Genomic DNA, 22,963 nt, shown 5'->3' on the forward strand with positions numbered 1-22,963 from the left:
ACCCTCCTTAAGATAGGGGTAGACTTTTTCTTTCTCGAATTTAGTGATGTCTTTTTGTAGTTTGGTTGTTTTTTGTTTTAATAGAAATTCGTGGTGGTTTGCCATTTCTTGATTAATCTCTGTGAGCTTAGTGGTGAAAGCTGCTTTGTTATTCTTGTTAGTTGCGCTTTTCATTGTCGCTTCTAAGGCAGAGATTTTCTCCAATAGAACATCAGAAAGGCGTTTAGCCGTTTGTGAAATCAGGAATAGTAAATCCTTGGTACACTTCCAGGATACCTGGCACCAATCCACTTTGAATTTGTTGTCCTCCAAGAATAATCTCGGGATAATGTTGACGATCAAACCCTGTGGAGCTATGTTGCTCCTAAGGTATTCGGTCATCATGATGCCATGGATCGTGATTCTTATGAGTTCTTTTTTCATTTCCGTTAGTGTTGACCAATCGTCATTGGACGTGCCAGATGTAGAGGCAGTCGGGTTGGTCAGCAATGGTGGCGCTGATCTTAGCGCTTCAGCTATGGTATCTTCATTGAAACTCAGGCCCGGGACATCTTCCATAATGATGGAAGAGAGTAGAAAAATGGAGGGATATGCTGGCCAGGGAAGAGCAGGCTCTGATTCTGGTTAATCAGTACTACTGATTAAAGGTAGGCCAAACTAGTGAGACCTTATCACTGTTGGTAACCTAGAAGTCCCGTGGGCACCCCCACGCAGAAAGTTCTAACAACAAGGGGACAGGTGAAGGACAATGTTTACCGGGGTCCAATGTACGTGTCCTACAACTAGGTATCAATAGAAGGTACAGAGTTCCCCACGCTCACTCACGCTCACTTCTGCACTTTTTTAGGTCCCTCACACGCACGCATCCACTGGCCTGGAATAAAAGAACTCCATCAAAGAGTAGCACTTCGTGCTACCCGGCAGGCATTGCACCGCCAGCTTGCCGCTGGAGCAGGAGGCCAATGATGACACGATACAATAATTAGGTAAGATGGCAACAGCCGTTTAGCCTTCTAATTGTGTGAGGCATCCTTAATTCCGTCAAGGGTGTATTTTATTCCCTGTTGCACGATCATACCTTTCTAGAGAGAGAACTACTCCTTTATTTATTTAATTCCTCTTGGGGAACTCTGTACCTTCTATTGATACCTAGTTGTAGGACACGTACATTGGACCCCGGTAAACATTGTCCTTCACCTGTCCCCTTGTTGTTAGAACAGTGTGAGATGATATCATATTCAGAAGGGGGCCCCTACACCGTGGTTAGGCAGATAAATCCATGCAATCGGTTGGATTTAATGCGTGTGGACCAAAGATGAGCCTAGGAGAAAACTTCATGCCGTCAGCTAAGCACGGAATCGTGTTACCATCCAAAACATGAAGCACAGTGTCTGTGAAGCGGGTGCCGTGCTGATACACAAGCCGAGGGATAGCAGAAAAAGAAAAGTGCACAGGAAGGAACATACATAAAAAAAGAGTAAGACCACGCGTAACTGGTAGATGGTTGGGTAGGTCTGATACAGCAAAACGTGTGACAAATTAAGCATATCCACCGAACAAAAGCAGGCATTTCTAAAGGGCACCAACAGGAGTCAATAGAGAAGATGGGATGTGCTTTAAGCATATATTTTGGATGGAGCATGCCTCGCAGAGCAACGCATGCGCTGCCTAGGCTGGACGTAAATCTGCTGTAGGTGAAAGAGATGAGTAATATCAATGCCCAGATTTGGCTAGATGAGTCTTGTTCCCTGGGACAGTTTAGCAATCTAAGAGCTGAACCCAGCGTTCCTTGATATTGCGCACTCCACTGTGTAATGTTTTGTGATTTAAAAAATACATTATCCTTCGTTATGACGGTCAGCTGGCAACTACATCATATTTGGCATAAATTAGTATGTCGTGCATTTGTCCTGGAGTGTATTACCAAGACGGTGTTTTTTAAATTCAGGACGAGAACTTAAAGGTATACACAGAGCAGTGCTGCAGTTCCAAGACCTGTTTCATTGAAATCTTGTAAAGTAAGCCTTACGGCACCTCATTGTTTTGCTAATTGATGTAATTGATTTTGTTAAGGTGCTGGGAAACTCCTGCAACCGTTTGTTAGTTAAGTTGAAAGGCTAGAGGCCATTGACATTAACCTCTTAACACAACCTGTTGATTTGTAGGCAATGTCGTATTACAGAAAACTACATATGTGTATTTATAGTTATGCAGTTGGCTCCGTTGCTTTGTATGTGGCAAAAATCCTTTTTTATGTGCCCCTGATAACCTTAAAGACTGCCTTATAGTAGCTTTGCCTAACAGTTATCGAGATTAGATTTTTACATGGCGTAGATTGACTTAGCGTTGGATATGTCATTTTCAAGTTGACTTTATTTACCTTATTTGGCTCTTGAAAAACAGCTAACCACAAAATGGTTATGCAGGCGATGTTGTCCTCTCTCCGAATTGCAGTATCTTTGGGCTTAAATCCTGGTTTCACCACTTCACCAAATCGTATGATCTTAGACACATTGCTGTCTGTCCTTCACTGACTGTGCCTCGGCTTCTTTGACTGTCAAATTTAGAAACTTACAAAAATAATTAAGTTGAGTGTGTGAGCTACAAAAATAATACTCGGTCGCACATGGTTGAGAAGACGATGAAGGTACCTCATGTGACCCTTTATAAAGGGCGCATCGTACACTAACTTTCTCCTGGCTTACTCAGACAGTGTTCTCAAGTCATTCTTGAGAGGGGGTATTCTTATTTGAATTTATATGAAAGTTTATGATCCGAAGCTATTCACTTCAATAAAAGTTACTCAAAGCAGTGATGCAATCAAATATAGTAAATTAAAATATGAATGAAGGAAAAAGTTGATTTAAAAAATAAAAAAACGTTGACTGTTGCTCTCATTTCTGTTCTCATGGCTAAGCCATACCTCTTGGCTGAGCTGTCATGAGTGTGCTGTATTTCTCAGTTCTGCTCAGTACTTTTTAGGTCGAGCAGGTGTTAGCAGCGCGAAGCGCTGCATCCAGCAAAAGATCTTTTGTTATCCACTTGCTGGGAATGTTGAACAGGGGATGGGCACGCGCAAGCGATTTCATCATGTGTGCGCGCACGTTCACCCACGTGCCCTGCACATCTCCTGTCCCAGATTCCCAGCAAGTGGATATATATATATATATATATATATCTCTCTCTCTCTCTCTCTCTCTCTCTCTCTCTCTCTCTCTCTCTCTCTCTCTCCCTCTCTCCCTCTCTCTCTCCCTCTCTCCCTCTCTCTCTCCCTCTCTCCCTCTCTCCCTCTCTCCCTCTCTCCCTCTCTCCCTCCCTCCCCCTCCTGTCTGTGCTGGTGGCCCCGCCCTCAAGCGGGCAGTCCCGCCTGGCTTCCTGTGTCTCCTTCCTTTGTTTTTATTCTAGAAGCGCCCCGTTACAGCGCTCATAATGCTCCCTGCATGAACACTCCTCCCACCTCCCAAACACCATCGAGCAGCAATCGCTGTGGATGTCGTGGCTGTTTCACTTTCTTTGTTTAAAGTGCCCCATTAGAGCGCCCGTAATGCTTGTCTGCAAAGAACACCACTCCCACCACATCATCGAGCATCAGTCGCCATGGCTTTTTATTTAATAGAGCGTCCATAAAAGTGGCTCATTCCGTGATTTTTTAGGTCTCGCGACCTATCGATGTGCGCAAGCGCATCGAGCGGAGCGAGAATTCAAGTGGCGAAAACATTGTCAAACCAAAGGGCTTTCAGCCCCGCGGTTTTCATGCAGTTCCCGTGTACATGCACGCGCATCGCATGCAAGCCCAGCCTCTCGCATTCCCAGGCTATCCCGCCCCCATCCGGCATCAGGCTTCTCCTCCCCTAGCAGCACTCCTCCCACACCAGCAACTCCCCCCTCCCACACCAGCACCTCCCCTCTCTCTACCCGCAAACACAGCCTTGCCCTAACAGTACTCCTCCCACACCAGCACCTCCCCCCTCCCACACCAGCACCTCCCCTCTCTCTCCCCGCAAACACAGCCTTGCCCTAACAGCACTCCTCCCACACCAGCACCTCCCCCCTCCCACACCAGCACCTCCCCTCTCTCTCCCCGCAAACACAGCCTTGCCCTAACAGCACTCCTCCCACACCAGCACCTCCCCCCTCCCACACCAGCACATCCCCTCAATTTGACGAGGGCTGAGACGTAAGCCTCTTGTTGTAATTCTGTACTGGTACACACTCGCCTTTGCACTTCAAGCGGGGTCCCAAGTCAGACAGTATTTGCCCATATGCATATTGCACATGTGGTATTTTCCCGTGTGCAAACTGCATCCCATGTGCAATTTACTCCGATTTTCAGTAGGTTTTTTCGTATTATTTCCAAACAATTCCAAAAACAGATCAAAAGACCAGCTGCCAATTGATCCAGTTAATTTTTGTACCGATGACAGCAGCAGAGAAGGCAGTGAAATGTGCACTGTGCTGAATGAAGAACATTAGAACAAGCTATGAAAGGTAATACTTTCATGACCTGCAGAGCTCTGGCTCAGCTTTTGCCCAGTATTTGACAAAAAGAGTAACACCTCCCTACTTCTTCCATACTTGCATTGTCGTGAGGTAACTCTACCGATAGGCAATGGATTGTTTTACCGGCTGTTGCTGTATGCAGAGTCAACAGACGTGTTCTCTAATGCAGATTGTGGCTTTTGATTCTAGGCACAGCACTATACGATACAAGGGTCTCCACATTTCTAACAGCATACAGGCCTTCCTGGCTTCCATGAACTGACAATCCCCAAAGCAAGCCTCCCGCCACTGGCAGTATCCTCCTCGTGCAGCCCTGGGCAGTGAAGGGTTAATGCTTATCTCCGGGACGCTGGCACAGCTCATCCACAGCAGTGACTCATCTGCCCATCACCGGCAAACCCCTCCAGGCCCACACTCCCCCACCCTCGGGCCATTTCGATTTCCAGAGTAGGTAGGCAGGGACACGGCCACATACGATTTTATGACACCTGCACCTGCCCGCACACCTACCAACCAGATAGAGGCCGGTATCTATGCATCAACCACACCAACCACCTCCTCACGCAGGCTGCACCCCACCCAGAACTCCACATGAAAGCCACACACACTTCAAAGGCTCCACACCCCGCCCCCTGTCTGCACTTCGCACTTTCCGACTTCCCCTCCCACCTCCCACGGCTCTTCCCATTCACGCGCTCGTTACCATTTGCTCCCGAGCCGCATTTCTCCCCCCCCCCCCCCCCCTAATCTTAGCAATGCCAAGAGCTTGTTTTCCCCAAGGTCTCTGACTCGATTTCATCTTGTTCTCGTGCTCGCCAAGGATGTTTCACCGTGATCAGTTTGTGCCTTTGATTTCTCCAAAGAGAGATCCGAGTCCAAGGGCTCCCTGGTAGTATTCTGAAGCAGGCAGTGATGTCTTTCGTATAATCCTGCAGCAGCAGCTGAATGACCCCTTAGTCGGCGGTGCCTGAAGATCTGCCAGTGTGGGGAAGTCAACTGTCCTTTGCTGTGCTGAAGAAGCTGACTCAGGGCCGCCTCTCTTTTCAGGGTCTTTCTAGAGCTTTATTCTTCGCAGACGTGTATTTGTTGTTGTCTCATCATCTGTGCAGCACCCACCACAAGTGAATTAAATTATTAGCATCTTACACAGTTGTTTTTGACACCAAGACTCAATCAGCCAGTGTTTTCGAAACACCAGCAGACCTGGCGCTCATTCATCGTAGCACTGCATTTCAAATAAAACCTATGCTGGGAATATATGTTTATATGCCAGAATTAGGAGGGAACTTCACTCTGCCTTATGTAAATATAATACCACCGAACTTCCAACTTGCCACTCACCCACGCAACGCCACTCACCCACGCAACGCCACTCACCCACGCAACGCCACTCACACACGCAACGCCACTCACCCACGCAACGCCACTCACCCACGCAACGCCACTCACCCACGCAACGCCACTCACCCACGCAACGCCACTCACACACGCAACGCCACTGACACACGCAACGCCACTGACACACGCAACGCCACTGACACACGCTACGCCACTGACACATGCAACGCCACTCACACATGCAACGCCACTCACTCAAAGCAACGCAACTCACTCACACAACGCCACTCACACACGCAACGCCACTCATCCACACAACACAACTCACACATGCAACGCCACTCACACATGCAACGCCACTCACACACGCAACACAAATCACACACGGAACAACACTCACACAGGCAACGCCAATCACACACGCAACGCCACTCACACACGCAACGCCAATCACACACGCAACGCCAATCACACACGCTACACCACTCACGTTGCCAATAGGTCTCGCAGTAGGAAAGTTGGAGCCATTACCATTGCAAATAACAATGCCTTTTTTTTTTTCATTTTAAAAACATAAAGGGCTTTGTCATTTACAAAACCAATAGCTCCAACTTTCCTACTGCGAGACCTATTGGCAACGCCAGTGCTTGTTTGTCTTGCAGCACATATATATTGACAACTTATCACCAGGAGAAATTACGTGATTTTTCCAGAATGGCAAGATGTTGCGGAGCAGAGACTCGAGTCGGGATCTCCCACTCTCGAGTCAGCAGCGCCAAAGCCTCTCCACTAATACTAGTTTTATTTGTAATGTTTGCTTGCTCTTCGCCATATGCGCGGATATAAAAGGGCAAGTAGGTGCCTTTGCAGAAAAAAAAATGTGAATCCGAGTAGTGCTGCTGAAGTAGACATAAAAAAACAACGCCCTTTTGACAAGATTGCAGGGCTAGCTAGTGGTGTGACGTCACCAGCACAGCTCACTCAGAAGCATGCTAGTAGAAACATTGCATTTCGAACAAGAAGGGTAAGTAGAAAATCATAATGTGGGCAAAGCAAACAAATGTCATGTACATTAAGGTGCTTACATATATTTCTGCCGGCAGTTCCGATCATGCTCTCTATTGCGCTCCTACATATTCATACATAGGCGGTGCTATAAAAGGGCAGGGAGGCCCCTTTGCTGAAAAAAACGTGACTCCGAGTCGGGCGGTTTACCATGTTCCAAAAAGGTTTCTGAAGTAGACATAATAGAAGGATGCCCTTTTAGCAAGATCACAGGCCAACCAGTGGTGTGACATCACCAGCGCAGCTCACTTGAAACAGCTATGTTGTTTGTCAGAAACGTTGCACTTTCAACAAGAAGGGTTACTAGGAAAACATATGTGGACAAAGCAAAAAATTATCTTGTGCACATTAAGATGCTTACAAATATTGCTTTGAAGAAATAATGAACTGCAGTAATTTTGACTATTTTCGGAAGTGGGAAAAAAAATAATTGACATTCATGTATCTATTAACCTCCTTCTACTTTGTAAGAGTATCTAGGCAATCAGTGTTGTTTAACATTTATCATTCTAAAATGGCCACTCACACCCGGTTTTCTGAGGCAGCCCTTCTCCAGGTTAGTCCTTTTATTGTTTGCTTGTGCACTCTGGGGACTGCTGTCACTTTGACAGCAGTGTGAGGCGCATTTTTCACCTCTAACAGTCTGGTTTAATCATACATAAGCACCTTTTGGGGTCCAGACAAACCTATTTTTATCTTTGCCGAGGTCCGTCTGTATGGGAGTAACCCAATTTTCAATGATAGCCCCGTGATTACGAGAAGGAATCACACCAACCCCCGCTTGTTAAAGAAGCGTGAGCGGTTATTCTGCACAAGAGAAAGGGTCTATTTCTAACAAAAGATGAACTCGTCCTGCATTAAGGCACTGAACTAGGCACGCATCTGGTTGCTGGAGTCGTTTAAAAGCATGCGTCTGGCGTGGGGTCTGTGAGGTGAAAGGTCAGAATGCTGAATTATGTTGACGTCGGAACCCAAAGGGTTCCTGAGGGTTCAAGAACTACCATTGTCACCTTCAGACACAGCAAGGCCCTCCCGTTAGGCAAGGCTGAATGCAGGCTCACAGGCAGCATCTGAATGCAAAGAGGCTTAATCCCAGACGAAAACCAGCACAAGTACGCACCTCACCTCACCCTCACACACCCTCACCCTTACACCCCCTCACCCCCTCACACCCCCAAACCCCCTCACCCTCCCCTCACCCTCACACACCCCCTCACCCTCACACACCCTCACACCCCCTCACCCTCACACCCCCTCACACCCCACACCCCCTCACCCTCATACCCACTCACCCTCACACACCCTCACCCCACTCACCCTCACACACCCTTCCCCTCACACCCCCTCACCCCCTCACACCCCCTCACCCACACAACACCTCACCCACACAACACCTCACCCTCACCCCCTACCCCCACACACCCTCACCCTCACACCCCCTCAAACCCCCACAGCCCTCACCCCCACACACCCTCACACCTGCTCACTCTCACACCCCTCACCCTCACACACACACACACACCCTCACCCACACCCCCTCACCCTCACACCCCCTCACCCACCCTCACCCTCACACACCCTCACCCTCACATCCCCTCACCCTCCCTCACAAACCCTCACACACAGACCCTCTCACACCCCCACACCCCCTCACCCTCACACACCCTCACCCACCCTCACACCCCCACACCCCCCTTCACCCTCAAACCCCTTCACCCTCAAACCCCTTCACCCTCACACCCCTTGACCCTCACACCCTCACACACCCCTTCACCCTCAAACCCCTTCACCCTCAAACCCCTTCACCCTCAAGCCCCTTCACCCTCACACCCCCTCACACCCGCTCACCCTCACACCCCCTCCCCCACCCTCACCCACCCTCACCCTCACATCCCCTCACCCTCCCTCCCACACCCTCACTCACCCTCACCAGCATAGCATAACAAAACATAGCAAGCATAAAAAACACAACAAAACATAGCAGAACAAAACAGCATAAGATAACAAAACAGCATAACATAACAAAACAAAGCATAACAAAACATAACAAAACATAGCAAAACACAACAAAGCATAGCATAACAAAACATAGCATAACATAACAAAACATCGCATAACAAAACAAAGCACAAAGCATAACAAAACAGCAAAACACAACCAAACATAGCATAGCAAAACAAAACATATATTAGCATAGCAAAACATAGCATAGCATACCAAACAAAACAAAACATAGCATAGTATAACAAAACATAGCATAGCAAAACACAACAAAACATAGCATATCATAGCAAAACAGCATAGCATACCAAACAAAACAAAACATAGCATAGTATAACAAAACATAGCATAGCAAAACACAACAAAACATAGCATAGCATAGCAAAACATAGCATAGCATAACAAAACACAACATAGCATATCAAATCAAAGCATAGGATAGCAAAACAAAGCATAGCATAACAAAACAAAACATAGGATAGCAAAACAAAACATAGCATAGCATACAGCATCACTCAGCACCACCTCAGCATCACTCAGGGGCACCACAACATTACTATGCGCTACCACAGCATCACTGAACGCCACTGCATCACTTGTTCGCCATCACAACATCACTCAGCGCCACCACAGCATCAATCTGTGCAACCATTCAACAACAACTGGTTCAAATATGTTCTCTCACTGTTTCAAGCTTTTCTGTTCTTGGATTTTCGTCACAATAAAATACACTTAACATAATCTTCACAAAAGTTATTTACAAAAGTTTAAGCTATTGCCATTATAAATTACTATGACTTTTATTTAAGTATTAGTTATTAAAAAAATTAAAAGGCATTGTTATTTGTAATGGCAATACATGCAAGTCACGTACATACAACACATATTGCATTACAAATGCTATAGGTGTCATATTTGCGAAAGTTAAATCTATTGGCTTTGTAAATGACAAAGCTATAATTTCGCTATTTTCAAAAACAACACATAAATAAAAAATGTGTCATTTACAATACCAATAGCTCAAACTTTCCTAATGCGAGACCTATTGCATTGCAAATGCTTGTTTACGCTGTGTGCATTGGGGAAAGTGGAGGTAAATCTGTAGGTTGAGTGAGTTGTTGCCCTGTTCCTTGTCAGGACATCATGCTTCCATCCCTGTGTTTTCCTTTGCAAATCTTTGTCTTTAGGTCAAATCATTCAATGGAATCACTCTCGAAGACTGGAAACGTGTTATCCGACGTTATGGTGTGAGGTTGCCACACTATAGGAGAATGCAAAACATCACGAGGGAGTTTGTAACGCTTGCGCGGACCTGCCCAAAAGTTTTTACTGTGTGATGGTGCCGTGTTGCAATAGCTCTTGTTCCCTTTATTGTGTGTCATTTAGCGTGACCAGACTGGCGGAGTCACGAGACCAATGTGCTGAGCAAAGCTGGAAGGAGCCGCGTGCAGCAAGGGTGAATCACTAAAACGTGAGCTCGGTGCACGTGGCATGTGAGAAGAAGAATCTTTTTTTTTCTTTTTATCTTTTTTTAAGGAAAGCAGCATTTTTTTTTATATTTCTTTATCACGCAATTTCTGCATTCCGTCACTCCCCGTTTTAAGTTACCCAAGAACAAAAGTGCAGAATCGTCACATGTTAAGGAGAGAAGCCACTTGTACTGGCAAAATAGCACATGCTGCAAGAATTCAGTTTGAAGTGTATGCAATGCAAAGTAAATTGTTCATTCTATTCACACAATGTAAAACTTTCCAAGGGATCTCCAGTTGTCATATCCCTGGAGCGGGAAGTTCATAAAGTCCTGTTATTTTTACAACTTTGCATTCTGGTAATTGTAGTTTTCTTTTTCCTAATTTGAAAGGCAAAACTGCAGGCAGCACAATGCATAGACAAGACCAAGGCTGAACTAAAAACACAGCCTAGTACAACGTCAGCTCTGTGCATGCAGGCCCCATGATTTGATCATATCGGTCTGCCCTCTGTTGCGCCCAGATTTTAAGATCTGTGATCAAGGTCTTCCAATATAAAAGAAACATTGGTAAATGCAATAGGTTTCGCCCATGTGATTAGTATTAATTTTATTGTTGTTTTAAATTTTAGCTTGTTGAGCAGCAGTGCAATGTATGTTAATGAAACTCCATAAAAGTGGTATGACTTGTTTATTGAGAAAGCCAATATATTATGCAGTAACTGGTGGTAATATAATGCGGGGAGATTAGGGTGGAGGAAAAGGGGAAACAAAACATGAAGTGGCCAAGCACGTTTGAAATGCGTGGAGCCACGGGGAGAACAGGTAAAGGGTGGAGGATAAACCAAACAAGCACAGTGTAACTGCACTCTCTGGTAAGCTGCAGTTCAAAGCTCTGCTACCAAGAAACATGAAGACCGGTTGGTTGGTTGGTACAACCAAGTCTTCTCTGCTGAGCTCTCCACTGAAAACTGGGTGATCTCAAACCTCAAGTGCTTGCGGCGCTGCACAAATAAAGGTTATTTTCACATTCATTTTTACCAAATTCGGCAAAAGAGAAATGAGCAAAGTTCTGGTACTCTATGCATCGGGAACGCTTATTCAACTAAACAAAACCAAATTCTCTCGATCAGGGAGTAAGGAAGGGAACAGTGTCAGTCTCTACTTTTATTACCAGAGGGGAGAGCTATGGTTGTAGTTGTGTGACTTCTGTTTTAATTCTCATTCATTCTTCTCGTGCAGACCTGAAATAGCAACTAGTGAGGTCCCATAGCTTATAAATGTAAATGTAAATGTGGGTGTACTTCTAAAGCGCACTGTGACTCCAAGGAGTATCCTGGCGATGAAGACCGCTGGGGAACCCGTCCTGGTTTTCCCTGTGAGATGGTCCCTTTCTGGGTATCTCCAAGGTGAAACCAGGCATCCCCGGCGTCTGTGGGGGGCCGTTGTAGAGATGAGGCAAGCTTAATGCCCAGAGTTGCCGAGTGTGCTCCCTGGTTAGAGTAGGCAACGAGGCGTGAATTATCGAGCCCGTTTGAACCCTGGTCCACGACCCTGCCGCGTCAGTAATTGAACCATGGTCCCGGGCCGTTCTCTGCTTACGGGTCTGCCGCCTCGAACCAGTGAGCCACACCATTCCACTGTGGCACACATTGTTGTTAAAAGGTGCAGCTGGTTATTTTACATTGGTGAACAGAAGGAAGGTAACTGTGTTCAGATGCCACGAGTGGATCATGATACTTTCGATATAGTACAACTTTAGAAACGAGCATTTACAATGCAATGGTCTCGTCCTTGTTAAAGGTAGAGCTATTGGCATTGCTCATGACTATATTTTTGTTTTTAAAACATATGAAGAAATGGCATTGTCATTTAAAATGCCAATAGCTTAATCTCTCGCAAATGCAAGACCTATTGCATTTGCACCCACACACACACACACAGCAACACACAAAGCCACACGCACTCACACATACAGAGCCACACGCACCCACACACAGGGCCACACACAGATCCACACGCACCCACACACACAGAGCCACACGCACCCACACACACACACAAACACACACACGCACAGACAGAGCCACACACACACAGAGCCACAGACAGAGCCACACACAGAGCCACACACACACACAGAGCCACACACAGACACACACACACAGAGCCACACACACACACAGAGCCACACACACACACAGAGCCACACAGCCACACACACACACAACCACACAACCACACACACACACACACAGCAACACACACACAGAGCCACACACACACACACAGAGCCACACACAGAGAGACACACACACACACACAGCCACACACAGAGAGACACACACACACACAGCCACACACACACAGCCACACACACAGAGCCACACACACAGAGCCACACACACACAGAGCCACACACACACAGAGCCACACACACACAGAGCCACACACACAGAGCCACACACATACACAGAGCCACACAAACACAGCCACCCCCCCCCCCCACACACACACACACAGAGCTACACACACACGGCCACACACAGAGCCACAAACACACAGAGCCACACACACACAGAGCCACACACACACAGAGCCACACACACACAGAGCCACACACACACAGAGCCACACACACACAGAGCCACACACACACACACAGAGCCACACACACACAGAGCCACACACACACACACAGAGCCACACACACACAGAGCCACACACACACAGAGCCACACACACACAGAGCCACACACACACACAGAGCCACACACAGAGCCACACACACACAGAGCCACACACACACAGAGCCACACACACAAACAGAGCCACACACACACAGAGCCACACACACAGAGCCACACACACACAGAGCCACACACACAGAGCCACACACATACACAGAGCCACACAAACACAGCCACACCCCCCCACACACACACAGCTACACACACAGAGCCACACACACACAGAGCCACACACACACAGAGCCACACACACACACAGAGCCACACACACACAGAGCCACACACACACACACACTGAGCCACAAACACACAGAGCCACACACACACACAGAGCCACACACACACACAGAGCCACACACACACACAGAGCCAAACACACACACAGAGCCAAACACACACACAGAGCCACACACACAAACAGAGCCACACACACAAACAGAGCCACACACACAAACAGAGCCACACAGAGCCACATACACACACAGAGCCACATACACACACAGAGCCACACACACACACACACAGAGCCACACACACACAGAGCCATACACACACACACACACACACACACACACACCCACACCCCCACACACCCCCACACACCCACCCCCACACAAACGACAATGACCCAATACCTGAGTTTGCGCAGTCAGCCCCTATAGAAGTTCTTTAAGTGAAGGTAATCCAAGGAAAATATGCATTAGATTCGGTGACACAGGGCAAGGGACACTCCATGTATGTAATACAAAATTCCATATTAAGCTCTAGCAATTTATTCATTTTTTTCTGTAGAAAGAAAAACAAACAATACTATGAGGTATAGCAAACCATGGTCGCATAGTTAGATGACAATGACCCCTTTGTAGTCGCCTCTCGGACACACAAGCAGGGTCTGCAGTGAGTGGTGTCTGTGGGGTGACCCCACCGGACGCTCCATTCATACCGAAGGGGCGGTGGGGCTGGACGCCCCCACCGGCTGGAGTCCATCCAGATTACCCCTCACCTTATTAACGGGCGTATTGACTTATACGACTGAACCCCCGAATCAGTCTCTCGGCTGCAGCCCTCACACCGGGGTCAGTGCCCCGGGACCCCCAAGCAGTGCAGAGGGGCCCACAGGGCGTAGGATGCGCTGTGGAGGGCGCTGAGCAGACACGCCACTCTTGCATCCCCTCTGTGTCTGCTCCCTCCCGTGCAGGGGCCAGAAGAAGTCTGTCCAGGGCCCCAGGCTGCTGGGGCCCCTGTCGGGTGCGTCCTGGCACTCAGCACGAGAGCTGCTACAAGCACGGTGGGGCTGCTACAAGCACTTGTATCAGACTTCGTGCATAGCGTACAACTCACTGAGGGCCCTCGGGGCTAGTAACAGAGATGGCAGGCCACCAGCAGGGCAAGTGCCACCAGCCCTGGAACTGCTGATCTGTAGCCCCAGAGAGCAGAGCAATGCCCAGCTGCCCCGCAGGAGTGGGGCAGGTGTGGGGGCACATGGGCAGTGGGGCGGGTACACAGGGGCAATGGGGTGGCAATACTACCCCAGAGGGAGAACGACGAGAAATAAGGAATACAAGAAGGGGTGGCGAAGACCAAAGGAAGGGCTGGGGCAAACCATCAGGAGAACGGGGCAAACCACCAGGAGAACGGGGCAAACCATCAGGGGAAGACGGGGCAAACCACCAGAGGAAGACGGGGCAGCAAACCACCAGGGGAAGACTGGGCAAACCACCAGGGGAAGCTGGCCAGACGGGCCCGGGATCCGGGCCGTTAACATCGAACAATGGCCGGCGAGGTTCCATCCAGAGTCCTGGTGGAGGGGTGGGGACCCAGACTGGGAGGACTGGGGGGCTGAGCGAGCGAAGGAGCTCCGAGGGTTCATAAATAATGATTCACGTGCCCTCCATCTCACATGGCCGAGAGGTAAGCGCCGGTATCTGAGCAGAGGAGAATGCACGAAGCGCGAAGAATGAAAGGTGGGGTCCGTTCCGAAAACAAGAAACGCATCTCTGAGCTCAGCTGAACAATAAAGAGAAGGCAGACATTTGACCCGGGTCTGAGAACCACCACCCCCCCTTGTGGGGCCTCGAAGGTGGGCATTGCACCCCCCCCCCCCCCTTGAGCAGCCGAAAGCAAACCCGTGTGCACGCTCGGAGCAGAGCTCTGCAAAGCCGTTTTTCCTCACATTGCACAAAGACGTGTTTTTATAAACTTCTCAAGTATTGCGAAATTTCTCAGACTTCGTACATAGCGTGCAACTCGCTGAGGGCCCTCGGGGCTAGTAACAGAGATGGCGGGCCACCAGCAGGGCAAGTGCCACCAACCCTGGAACTGCTGATCTGTCGCCCCAGAGAGCAGGGCAATGCCCAGCCACCCCTCAGGAGTGGGGCAGGTGCGGAGGCACTGGGGCAATGGGGCGGGTACACAGGGCCAATGGGGCGGGTACACAAGGCCAATGGGGTGGCAATACTACCAGAGGGAGAACGACGAGAAATCAGGAATACAAGGAGGGGTGGCAAGGACCAAAGGAAGGGCTGGGGCAAACCACCAGGAGAACGGGGCAAACCACCAGGGGAAGACTGGGCAAACCACCCGTAGAACGGGGCAAACCACCAGGGGAAGACGGGGCAAACCATCAGGGGATGCCGGCCAGGCGAGCCCGGGATCCGGGCCGTTAACACCGAACAATGGCCGGCGAGGTTCCATCCAGAGTCCTGGTGGAGGGGTGGGGGCCCAGACTGCGAGAACTGGGGGGCTGAGCGAGCGAAGGAGCTCTGAGGGTTCATAAATAATGCTACACGTGCCCTCCATCACACATGGCCGAGAGGTAAGCGCCGGGATCTGAGCAGAGGAGAATGCACGAAGCACGAAGAATGAAAGGAGGGGTCCGTTCCGAAAACAAGAAACGCATCTCTGAGCTCAGCTGAACAATGAAGAGAGAAGGCAGAGACTTGACCCTGGTCTCAGAACCACCACCCCTCCTTCCAGGGCCTCGAAGGTGGGCAGTGCACCCCCCACCCCTTAGCCCACAAAAGCAAACCCGTGTGCATGCTCGGAGCAGAGCTCTGCAAAGCCGTTTTTCCGCACATTGCACGAAGACGCGTTTTTATAAACTTCTCAAGTATTGCGAAATTGTCATGTTTGTAAATGGGAAATGAAAAATGATGGAGAAATATGTGAAAAAAAATCTTTGTGTTCAGACGTCTGGAAAGCGGACCAGCCATGACACCACCACGTTTCTCCGAGGCGAGGCAGAAATGCCTCGGAGAAACGCAGTGTCATTTTCTGATTCAGGGGCGTGTTTTCTTTCTCTCCTCTTGCCATTGGCTGGAATGTAAAATTCCAGCCAATGGGAAGAGGAGAGAAAGAAAACAGAAGGAAGTGAAAAAACACGCCCCCGAAAGACTGGGCTTAAACGGAGTTACGCCCCTCTCCTCCAATGGCTGGCCAGCATTTACGAGGCCAGCCAATGGAGAAGAGGGGCGGGTTTAAGCCCCCATACTGTAGACATAAAGTCTCGAGCTAGACTGCGCAAGCGCAGCCTTCGCTAGTCCGAGACCTAAAAAGCAAACATGATGGAGGTGATAAGGCATGTGAAATAAAAGGAAGCCCTAAGACCGCTCTCTTCATGGTCCTATCCCTAAACTCCATTTCCCATCCCTGCATAGATGGGGTGATTGAAGGTTTGGACAAAACAACGCACCGGCTGAGGACAATTTAATACCTGACCACGATCCAGGGTGGTCAGCTGCATGTGCTGAAGGGGCACAGTTAACGGTCTGACCTTAGCAAATTTATATTTGGTTTTTCATGATGGATTGATAAGTGGCAAAAAATGATTTCTGTTTTATGCCCTACTGCATAACATTGCTGAGAGAGAGGGGTCCCAGTAAACACACAGAAAAAAGTTTCACAAACCATCAAGAAAAATCAATTAACAACAGTCTGCTAACATTGTTTTTATTTACAATGTAGCTGAGCCACTTATTCAGGCGAAAATAATTGATGTAACATTTGTAATTTTTATAAAGTGCCCTGAGAAAGGGGGAAGGGGAAGTAGTGCAGTGAGTGTAGGAAGGGTAAGTGACATAAAAACAGAGCCAAAGGCTGCAATCAATCAAAGATTCTTAGGCTAATTCAAAATGTCAGTGACCATAAGTTCAAAATTATTATTAGGACATAACATGTGCTGAATATCGTTACTCCTGGAATGAAGCTGAGAAACATAAAAGACAGTCGACGTTTCGACCCCTATTGTAAAGGCAGGCAGAAATTGATCCCTTGCATTGGGGTCTTCATCAGGACGGGAAAAAAGGGGGGGCACAACCTATTAAGTACAAAAAGGATTTTGTCATTAGGAACAAATCCACAATTTCAAAATTAAACACATAAGCACATCAAAAATAGAGACCACAAAACATACCAGGGATGCTTGTTGTCGAGGGTGGAGAGGGAATTGGTACTCCCACAAGGCTTGGTAAGGCCTAGGTTGGAAGGCCCAGCTCTGGTCTCAAAAACCACTGAAGAGTAATGGAAAGAACGTCGTTCTGAATAGGGACAAAACATTGGCATAAATAAAATAAATAAATAAAATTGAACAGTATGGTTCGGTAAGTGAACTTACATTAAGCACCACTATTGGTTCCAAATGGATCGTGTTTGTAACATCAGAAACCGTATGATTGGGTATGGGGTGCAGGAATATATCAATCGATTCAATCTGGAAGGAAGGGAAAGATCATCACATTGTTGTGCCAGGAGGTTTCAAAATTGAACAGTATGGTTCGGTAAGTGAACTTACATAAACACAACAATGGAAGCCATTATCAAAGAGCACTCGGTTTTCACCCTCTTGTGCCAGGTAAGCTCCAGAAGTGGAGTGGGTGAGTGGCAGGAAGTCAATCTATTTTGTGTTATAAAGTCTGACTGTCCAAGCATGGTGCACTGGGGACTGAATTATCAGTATGTGCTGCTCCACAGAAGGCCCTTAAACAGTGTGAGGATGGCAGATGGATCCGTAAGCTGTTTTCGAGGAAAAATGGTTGAGCGACATACGTTTGGACGGATTAAATAAAAAAATTACTTTACCATTTTCGGCTACAGGATTGGGCCTTGTCTTGCCTGTTGGAATAGGATGATCGTGTATCCTGTCCTCCTTCATAATTCCTCTTCGTTTCCTCATCACTTTCCTCTTTCTTGCTCCCTTGCTGTGTACTCCAGGGACAGTTCCGCTACTCACTGTCTCTTTGGTCCTCTTTCTTAAATACATTGTGAACGAAAAGAAGCTGTGAATAACAGTTGTGAGTGGATTGATGGAGCTGGGGGCGATGCCTGGAAACTCTCCTCATTTCCCTATAGGCAAGTCGTTCTTGAGCCACAGGATTTTGATATACTGTTTCCAGCTGACCTGCAGCTTGCTTGAGAGCCAAGCCAGGCCGACAGCATTCGCTGGCCATTCTTAACCTTGAGTGGGTTTTGGGTCCAATTGGGCACTCTAGGTCCTGTGGCCATCAGAAATTCTATTTAATAAAAAGGTGTTTGTTGGGCATGAATCACAATGCCTGGTTCTTTTGCCACAACATTTTCTCTCCTGGCCTACTAACAGTTGGCAGCAGTAACTTGTGAGTAAAGACTGCTTGCATACATTTCTTGGAGACTAGCAGACTTTCCCATAACATCATCAAAACGTCTATTAGAGAGAATCAAATGTTATTGATACAACCGGGGATACAACCATACCTACTAATTGTGAAGGAAAGTTACGACAGGATGCTATTGACACGCCTTCGCTTATGCAACTTTTCTTGAATGGTCACTTTCCCAAACATGAATGATTGGTCACGCTTTTTAGGCCTCTCCGCCCATGCAACAATATATCTACCCAGACCACCATTCACATAATGTTCTTCTGTAAATTTTACACACTACCACCGAAAAGATGGATCTTGCCTATTCTAAAAGAGTTAGGCTTGAGACAATGCCGCCCTGCTTTTTTTAAATTGCAACTTTTAGATGATGGAACTTATATTGATGGAAAGGGGTGGTTAGATGTAGAAAAACAGTGTAATGCCTCTTCCTTCTTTCTTGCGATATGATTATATTTAATCTCTTGTGTGCTAATGGATGCGTATGAAATGATGCCTCCGTTTTTTACTAAAATGAATGTTATTTTACATGGTTTTCCAAAGCACACATATGATATGATGCATATTTTTTTTAACGTACTGTGCTTTTACAACTTAATATTTTAGATCGAATGAAGCTTATTTTGATTTGATTTGAACTTGTGAGTACAGGGTGGCTGAGGATGGGCAATGGATGGTGCAAAGTATTTAACTTCCCCCATACATACATGCACGTATACAGCACCCACACAGATACCTACTCATTTGCACTGTCGCTGTCCCTCACTCATACTCTCTCTCACAGTCCAAATGTATAAAATGTGTACAGCATACTACACAACTACATTCGCTGTAGGTGCTGAACTGCCACTAAACCCCCTTACTGCCTCCTTGCGGGCATTAAAGTTAAATTAAAGGGCTTCAGTATAATTTACAATATCTTGATGGTAGCATGGTCCCTTTGCTCATTTGTCGATTTGGTATATAAAAGGGATCCCAGTGAACCCAGGTACCGGCCGTCCATGGATTGTAACTTAAAATCGTGAAGCGCAAGAGATCTTTGTGGAACATAAGAAGCCACCTTTTTATTCAAGTACTGTGAGGCCAGGCCATGCAGGAACGTAAATGTTATACATTAAGCATGAGGGCACTGTTAGTCAAAGCAGATACCTCCTTGCCTCTAAGCCATGATGCGATTTCTGCAGTTAAATATATAATACATGCCCATATCCTGCACTCACTGAGACAGCTGGAATGGTTCTTTCAAATTCCCCAAAAAGCGTTTTATGGTAATCCAGGGCAAATTTTATTGTCCTCACTAGGGTCATAGGTTTTTTAAAAAAAAATCAGAATGGATAAACAGAAGATTACTCAGTTTTACTACTAGATTGTCTGTTGTACCAGAAACCTTGATACTTTCAAAAGGACCCACTAGGTTTTCTAATGTGGACTAGGGGTTAGGATCTGTTTGGAGAGTGGTCATCCTTTCTTTATCTCAATACCATCAATTCAGCTATGGTCCCTGCTTGTACCATCTCAGTTCCTTTCCCACTGTGCTTGAGCCAGATCCTGTCCATTAAGCTCTCTACATCTTTATGTAAGATCCTAAAGTCTCCTGATGCAAAAGTACTCTAGTCCTATGTTTAACTTGGTATTGTCGGAAGGGAGGGTGACGTTTCTGAATGATGCTGATTAGCAATCGTGTATAAATGGTAAATAGCCTTGGAGAAGGTGGTGACAGCGTTCACTGGTGCCGTGCGATGTGGTTGAAACAAAGATTCTCAGTTTGACACATTGTCTTCTATTTTCCCTTCAAGGATGTCAGTTAGTCAAGGGAGCTTCCCTTAGTCCTTTCTACCTTTAACATACATTGTATCAGTAGTTCATGATGCACAGTATCCAAGGTGGCTGAGTGGTCTAGTAGAATCTGCATGTCTGCTCCTTCCACCTTCATTGGAGGATATGAAGGAGCTCATCCCTCATATCAAGTAAGGCTGTTAAGGTTTCATGACTCGATCTGAAACATGTTGCCTTATAGCATGTATTCTCTTTCTTACGGTGTTTGTACCACTATGAAGCTGCCAATGTTTCGATGATCTTAATTTTGGACCTTTAATGGGACTATTTACCAGGATCCCCTGTCTCAAAGTTACATTTTTCTTTCAGGTGCAGTAATGATGGAATGTTTCAGTGGCTGTGGTTATAATACCTGCAAAGAATTAACAGTTCACGAGTGTGGTGTGGGGATAATTCATGAAAAAATGCAAACATGATATAAAGGTTAAAGACAATCACTCTCTCTCACTCCCACGCTCTCCTCCATGTTCAATCTCATGGCCCGACATTCAGTAGACCAAGAGTGGGTAAAAAGCATAGTCACAGAGTGATGAGGAGGGATAGTGTTTTCGAAGAAACAGAATGGGCAGCCAGACAGGATATAAAGAGAGGCTCCAAAACACCATTGAAAAGTCTGAATGTAGAAGTAAGATGCAAAGTTTAAGAGTGAAGGACAATAAGTGCACTCCTGCGGTGGGAAGTTGTAGGCATGAAGGTGCTTTATTCTATCCATTGAGTCGTGTAGATGGTGAGGTGAATTGGCTTTTGTTTGATTTTGTGAGTGGTGGCAGCTTTTGTTTAATTACCAGGTACTTGAGGATTGTTTGAGGAGTCCTTGGAGTCTGTTGACTACTCTGTCATGGTCTAGGGGTCATTTATTCATTTGCAATGTTAGCTGACACCAGCAGGGTGTCAGACTATTTACGGATCTTGTGGAGCTGAAAATACCTCACACCACCCACAAGCCTCTTCAAAGCGCTACAGGTGAACAAACAGCGGTAGGAGGGCATGGGAGTGATTGAGGATGTGGGAACACCCAACATTTTATAAATAAACCCTTGTTTGGATGGCCTTAAGAATTTGACCATTTCTTCTGTGAAAGTAAAAGGACTGCCATACATATTTTCATTCAACTGTAATTGGAAAGTTTAGGTTACATCATATAATTGAGATTACCTTGTCTTTGTATCTTTCTGTATTCTTTACCAAGCATGGGTATATACATAAAGTTGAAACCGTAAAGAAAATCTCTCTATCGTTAAAATAGAAAATTGAAGAAGTGGAGAACGCTTAATGTACCTCATATATTGTAGTTGTTACTACATGTGATGTTAAATCATACATTTTATTTTATGCATTATACATTTGAAGAGAAGAAAATGTGTGTAAATGAGTGAAGTTTACTTTTCTAACCCTTAAATTCCTATGTTTTCTCTTAGGCTCTTTGATTGGTCGTGCCCCTCAACAACTGGTTAAAAGCAACCGCCACCATGAAACCCACCATCACTTACAAGCAGGTAACAGCCCGTCAAAGGAAGAAGAGTGGATGTGTTTGTTTAGAAGCAGAAACCATTTTCTTTCATGAGCAGTGGGCAATAAAGCCCAGAGGAGGAAAATGTTGAGAATGTGTTAATTTACACCAGCAACTATAAAGCCAACACTGCCATGAGGCCTTCCTAACCCCCCCCCTCCAGCCCCATTTATCTGTGAAGGGTGCACAAAGTTGACATATCTTTTAGAGGTAAATGGAAGTTTTACAGGACACTCCCATTGCCCCCCCTTCCCTTCCCTCTGGTCCCAAAGGCTGTGCTGTTATTTCCAGCTCATATAATTTAGGAGACTGTTGATTAAGAAACAGAGCATTACATAGGTGAGTTTTTTCACCATACTCAAACTGGATCATACACCCAAACCCCTCGGGCAAGACTAAACAATGCCCCCATTGTCCACAGCATTTGCATACATAAGCAGGTGTTCCTTTTACTTCTTCGCCTTCTGGATGTTCACTCTTGTACTCTGCCCCGGCAATGTCATTGGAGTTCATTGATCTTGGGTACTTCTACATTCCAGAAATACCCATAGACGAGTGTCCAAGGGTGCTGTGGTGAAGATCGCGATAGCACAATGTGCATTTAACATTTCTTTCATTGATTTTCTTTTTGCCCTGATCTAAGGGTAAAAAACGTCTACAGAGCTGACTCCTTCTCGGGCTTCATGGAGGTGGTGTTGTGGATGTTGTAGGCACCACAATTACATCATCATTCTGGGATGGTGTTTTAATTTAGGCTCCGTGCTGCTCCCCATTTTTGCTAGTTGCCATGATGGATGTGGATTACATTTATTTTACAGCTGCTGGTATGACATAACAATGGCAATAGGTATTCATAACATTT

The 22,963-nt window shown here is 46.6% G+C and overlaps 1 protein-coding gene across 2 annotated transcripts in view; it reads left to right on the forward strand.

Annotated features, from left to right (window-relative positions):
• PLD3 (phospholipase D family member 3) overlaps positions 1–22,963 on the forward strand; it is a 270,541-nt gene that overhangs the window by 111,082 nt on the left and 136,496 nt on the right. For both annotated transcript variants that reach the window (XM_086938250.1, XM_086938251.1), the window contains exon 2: positions 22,010–22,087. In XM_086938250.1, the coding sequence (XP_086794376.1) occupies positions 22,061–22,087 (27 nt within the window). In that variant the 5' untranslated portion in view covers positions 22,010–22,060. The remainder of the gene's footprint in view (positions 1–22,009; positions 22,088–22,963) is intronic.

The sequence above is a fragment of the Lissotriton vulgaris genome, chromosome 9 (assembly GCF_964263255.1).
Source record: "Lissotriton vulgaris chromosome 9, aLisVul1.2, whole genome shotgun sequence".
In the NCBI taxonomy this organism is placed as follows: domain Eukaryota; kingdom Metazoa; phylum Chordata; class Amphibia; order Caudata; family Salamandridae; genus Lissotriton; species Lissotriton vulgaris.